The sequence below is a fragment of the Gavialis gangeticus genome, unplaced genomic scaffold (genome assembly GCF_001723915.1).
Source record: "Gavialis gangeticus isolate Ggan-Ray unplaced genomic scaffold, GavGan_comp1, whole genome shotgun sequence".
Taxonomy (NCBI): Eukaryota; Metazoa; Chordata; order Crocodylia; family Gavialidae; genus Gavialis; species Gavialis gangeticus.
In genome coordinates this window covers 116,390,846-116,395,600 of record NW_017729031.1, presented here as the reverse complement: position 1 = coordinate 116,395,600, position 4,755 = coordinate 116,390,846, and the positions used below count along the sequence as shown (strand labels likewise).

At 45.1% G+C, this 4,755-nt stretch overlaps 1 protein-coding gene across 2 annotated transcripts in view; it reads right to left on the bottom strand.

Moving 5' to 3' along the window:
* MPP3 (membrane palmitoylated protein 3) overlaps window positions 1–4,755 on the bottom strand; it is a 122,128-nt gene that overhangs the window by 39,765 nt on the left and 77,608 nt on the right. For both annotated transcript variants that reach the window (XM_019523634.1, XM_019523635.1), the window contains exon 14: window positions 3,306–3,386. In XM_019523634.1, the coding sequence (XP_019379179.1) occupies window positions 3,306–3,386 (81 nt within the window). The remainder of the gene's footprint in view (window positions 1–3,305; window positions 3,387–4,755) is intronic.

Genomic DNA, 4,755 nt, shown 5'->3' with positions numbered 1-4,755 from the left:
AAGCAGTCACACAGAGTGAGGGGACATGGCCTGGTCCTACAGAAGGAAGGGGGCATGGCCCAACCCAACCTGGCCCTGTGTGTCAGGGGGCAGTAAGTGTATCCTGAGCCATGGGGAGATGGGGGTGCAGCTTAGCCCCACCCAGTGGCTTGAAGGGAAGAGGTCATGGCTTGGCTCTGATCTCACTGTGCAAGGGGAGGGTCATGGCCTAGCTCAGACCCACTCCCCAGGGCTTGGAATTTTGGCAGCAGAGAAGGGTTGGCAGTACTATCACTGCTCCACCACTGCCAAATTTCCCAACCTGTGGCAAGCCCTGTGGGCCAGATTCCAAGGCTCCACATTTGGCCCATGGGCAAAGGTTGATCACCCCTGGTTTGAAGTGTTGACCCACTGCTTCAAGTTAGGATAAAAGACTGTAGAAAATAATAAAGTGAATAGGGATGAATTCAGGATTTTCCAAAGGGAGGGGCAGGAGCAGCAAGGCACACTGCAGGGGAAGCTGCACTCCCTGATCCCCACCTCCTCTGCCCCCACTGGGGGCAGACTGTGTGGTGGGAGCTGCTGGAGACTTTTTAAGACCCTAAAGCCAGTGAAAATGCCCCTCCACTCTCCTGCTCAGACACATGTCCCCAATACTCCTCTTCCCCCCACCCCTCCATGCTTCCCACTCCTCTGCCTACTGCTTCTCCTTTGCCCATTATTCAGGGGTAGGGAAGCTGTAGAACCAGCTGGACTATGCAGGGACTGGGCTCAGTTAGGGAGGTGACAGCAGCAACAAGGTAGCTGGAGATTAGTTCCCTCCACCCTGCCCAGTCCCAGAGCAGGCACTAGGAAGGGGAACCCCCCCATGCATCCCTGCTGCCATTGTCCCTGTCCCAGCCTCTATGCCAGGGGTGGGCAAAATGTGGCCCACCAGACCATTCTATCTGGCCCGCAGGGCCCCTGAAAATTTTAGAAAATTAATATTTATCTGTCCTTGGCTGCCTATCATGCAGCCCTTGATGGCTTGCCAAAACTCAGTAAGCAGCCCTCCGCCCAAATTAATTCCCTGCCCCTGTTCTATGTAGTGAGCAGAAACAGCTCTGGTGCCTTCCCCAACCCTGGAGACAGTGAGGAAAGGCATGTAAAGGAGGGAGGGAAGAGGTAGGAAGGGGGCATGCCTCTGAACAGGAAGGGGAAGAGAGGGAGGATTTTCACCTATCTTAGGAGCTTTAAAAAGCCCCGGGAGGCTCCTGTGGTACATGCTAATCCAAAAGGTAGGTGCAGCTGCGCCACTGCTCCCCCCTGGATCCGCCCCTGAAGATGAACACATTCTACTGTGCTGAGAAATTCTGCATATACACAAGCACTGTAGAGATATATTAAGAACATCCTAGACCTCATAGAAGAAAAAAATTAGATTGCTAGCTGAGTGTTCATTAGGACCAATGTTGCAGTAATATTTATTTAATCAGGAACTAGAGTTCAGGAAGCAAAGTGAAAAAAAAAGAATCACAATATGAACCTTTTCATTTCACCTTGGATATTTTGTCTGCATTTCCCTTTCCCCTCTTTTTGTTGAATTTTCTGTTTACCTCCTTACTATAGCTTGGCTCATTTCCTAGTACTGCTAAATTATCTACCTGATTATCTCCTGTATCATTTTGATGACTTCTTCTTGCTGTTATTTCACACTTACAATGTTTATAAATTGACACCGTTTCAACTTTATGACATGAGTTTCAACTTTACAATGCTTGATCCGATGCGACGCCACGCCAGTGAACAAGTTCACTGCATCGCTCATCTTCCTGGAGAACATCTGTCCAAACTTCCTTGGACACTTTCTTTAAGAAAGCAGACAAGACTCCAGAAAAGCCTGCAGCCAAGACTCCTGAAGAGTCTCCAGCCAAGAACCCTTCAAAAAGTCCAACTAAGTGCCTTTCAAAAAGTCCAGCAAAGTCACCTCAAAGAAGTCCTTCCAAATCAATATGATTGATATTTACAATATAAATACAATAATGTACCTATATTACTCATCTATAATTGATCCAGTACAAAATACTGGGTTATTTTTGGTGAAAACAGGATATTGGGCCTTGGTTCAGGAACCAGTCCCCCCATTTATAACATTGTTTCTTGTGAGAAAATTGGTTCTGAGTTGCAACGTTTTGACTTAAGACACGGTTTTCAGGAACCAATTATGTTGTAAGTCCAAGGACTGCCTGTACTACTAATTAAACTGCCTCTTTCCCTAGCTTTGAAATTGCCATTTCTTCTCTTTATTCTCATTACTTCAACAGAAGACTGTTGACCATTATCCAAATACATACAAAGACAAGCTGCTCTTGAAAATATATGCACATGCACTTCAAATGTGACAATTAAACATTACATTCAAATTTAGAAGTAATTACTAGTGTACAATGTAGGTCTTCAATAAAGGGCTATTGAAAAAGAAAGTTAAAGCCAACAGTGTAAGTTACACACACACATGCACGCACAGCCCTGCTGTCTAAATGTAAGTGCCATTGACATATTTAAATTTTTTGGATAACAGAAGTGGATGACAGAACCCTAAGCTAGGTTTGGATCTTGAGGTAGTTATTTGCATTATTTAGAAAACTTCTTTAATAATGTCAATGTTGGATCAGCAGACATTATCACCATCCATCTGCACTATTAATCTATACATCATAAAAGCACTACCACCACTCTTTGGAATAGTTTTTTAAATTCCAATTTGCAAGTGGCTGTTGTTGTGTATGAACAGAATTAATATGCTAATCAAGACTTCAGAGTACTAAACAGGAACTGATCTGCTTCACTGCTCTCTACTTAAGATAAATATTTTTCTCCCTAATTTAACTGAAGAAACAAGAGTCTATAGATAAACACCATTTTGACAAAGAACAGTGAAGCCTAAGTTTCCTTTTTGCTGAATTTTCCAAAATGTTTCATTTTTATTCCAACTTTTGAAAGTTACAATCTAATTTCATTTCCTAGTAATTCAGTGTCACTTCTGTTATGGGTACTGAGAAAAATCAATCTGTTCACTTAGGAAAATGTAATGCAAAAAATTGATTCAGTTGACAAGATTCCAGACTCTGTCCATGTGCCAGAGGGGGAAGTTATATGAACTGGGCTGTTCAGAGAAGGAAATGCTTTCAAGGGGTGGAAAGGAAATAAGCTATGTCCTAAAGATGCACATAAATGAGGATAAGAATGGTAATAGATTACTGAACAGCATTTTAACTAGTAATTTTACTACTGAGCATAATTCACAGAATGATTCACAAATAGAGACTTCTGTAGATTTCACTTACGTGGAACTGCAACACCATACTCCTGTGGATTCTCTGATACAACTTTCTGCTTGAGCTCATTTAGTTTGGCTCCCAATGAACCTAATAAAAGCAAAAAGCTTCTGTGTGAAAATAAATTCTGCAAACTGCAGGAATGTTATCAGCTGAATGTAAACAAAATACACTATTTAGGAGGAAACTGGAAAAAAATCTTTAAGGGGGGAGAGAGAAGAGATGCTAGGGCTCACCTGATTCTACCTTAAATAGCATCAACATCAGCTGCTTAAATCCTCAAATAACTACAGGCCAGACATTTACGAGTCACTAGAGGCTTAGATAGATATTAATTTGACCCACTTTTATGTGTTGTTTTAGAACAACAAAAAGTCTGTGCCAGAGGCACTGTGTACGTGGGGGCCTGAGAGCCTTGGGCCCACTTGGGAAGAGGGCTGTCATCTGCAATGTATAAAACTTTCCGTAAATCCATCATCTTACCCCCCACCAGCACAAATAAAAGTTGGTGCCTATAGTCTGTGGCCACACATTCAGGGTTTTTGTCCTATTAAAAAATGGCCATTCCAACCCTAAAATAGTGGATCTGCAACAAAAAAAAGTTGCTATTTAAATCAACAACTGGAAAGGCTTTCTGGGATAAATTTACATGTGAACAGGTATTTTTGTTCACTACTATCCCACAGTTTCCTGCTCTCCTTTCTGCCTGCCAAGCGGGAGGGAGGGAATGAGAGTAGCTGACTTCCTGACAGTTTGCCCAGCAGTAAACTGTCAGAGCATCCAGCGCACTGGTGTGGCTCTGTCCCGGACCCAGGTCTGCCACAGTTCCTGTGGGTTAGGGAGCAATGTTCAAAACTGTCCCCCCAGCACACGCCATTGGAAGCTGGGAACATAGAGCAGTTTCTGGTCTTTGAGACAACAGCTGATGAGCAGGGATCCGGGTTTTCCATTTCCCATGAAGAAAATGGAGAAAATGGTGGATTTTACCTTTTACCGGAGGCAAATGTGGATTTCTCATCTTACCGGAGAAACCCATGGATTTTGCAGTTTTGCAAAGAGCTGTCTGCAGGCTGGCTGAGTTATAGCCTGCAAGGGGCAGGGAGGGAGCAGAAGCAGGGTGGTCAGGTAAGGGGGCGGCGCCATGTCCCTGTATATGCACGTGGCCATCAGGCAGCCTGGAGAGCAGCCCCCATAGGTAAGTGGAGTGGGGGCCATTGAGACCTCCATAGGGAGGGAGGGAGTAGGGCAGGGCTGGAGCTGGGGCTGCTGCCCAGCCAGGGGGTGCATGAGGCTTGGAGCCCAGGACCGCAATTCGCAGCCTCAGGGCCCTGGTGGGTAGCAAGACGGGGCTGCAGGCGGCTCATTCAGAGGGTGGAGAGGTGTGGCCAGCTCCCCGTCACTGTGCACACTCCAGGGGGTAGATGGGACCTGTGCTCCCCAGATCTGTGAACGGGGGGGG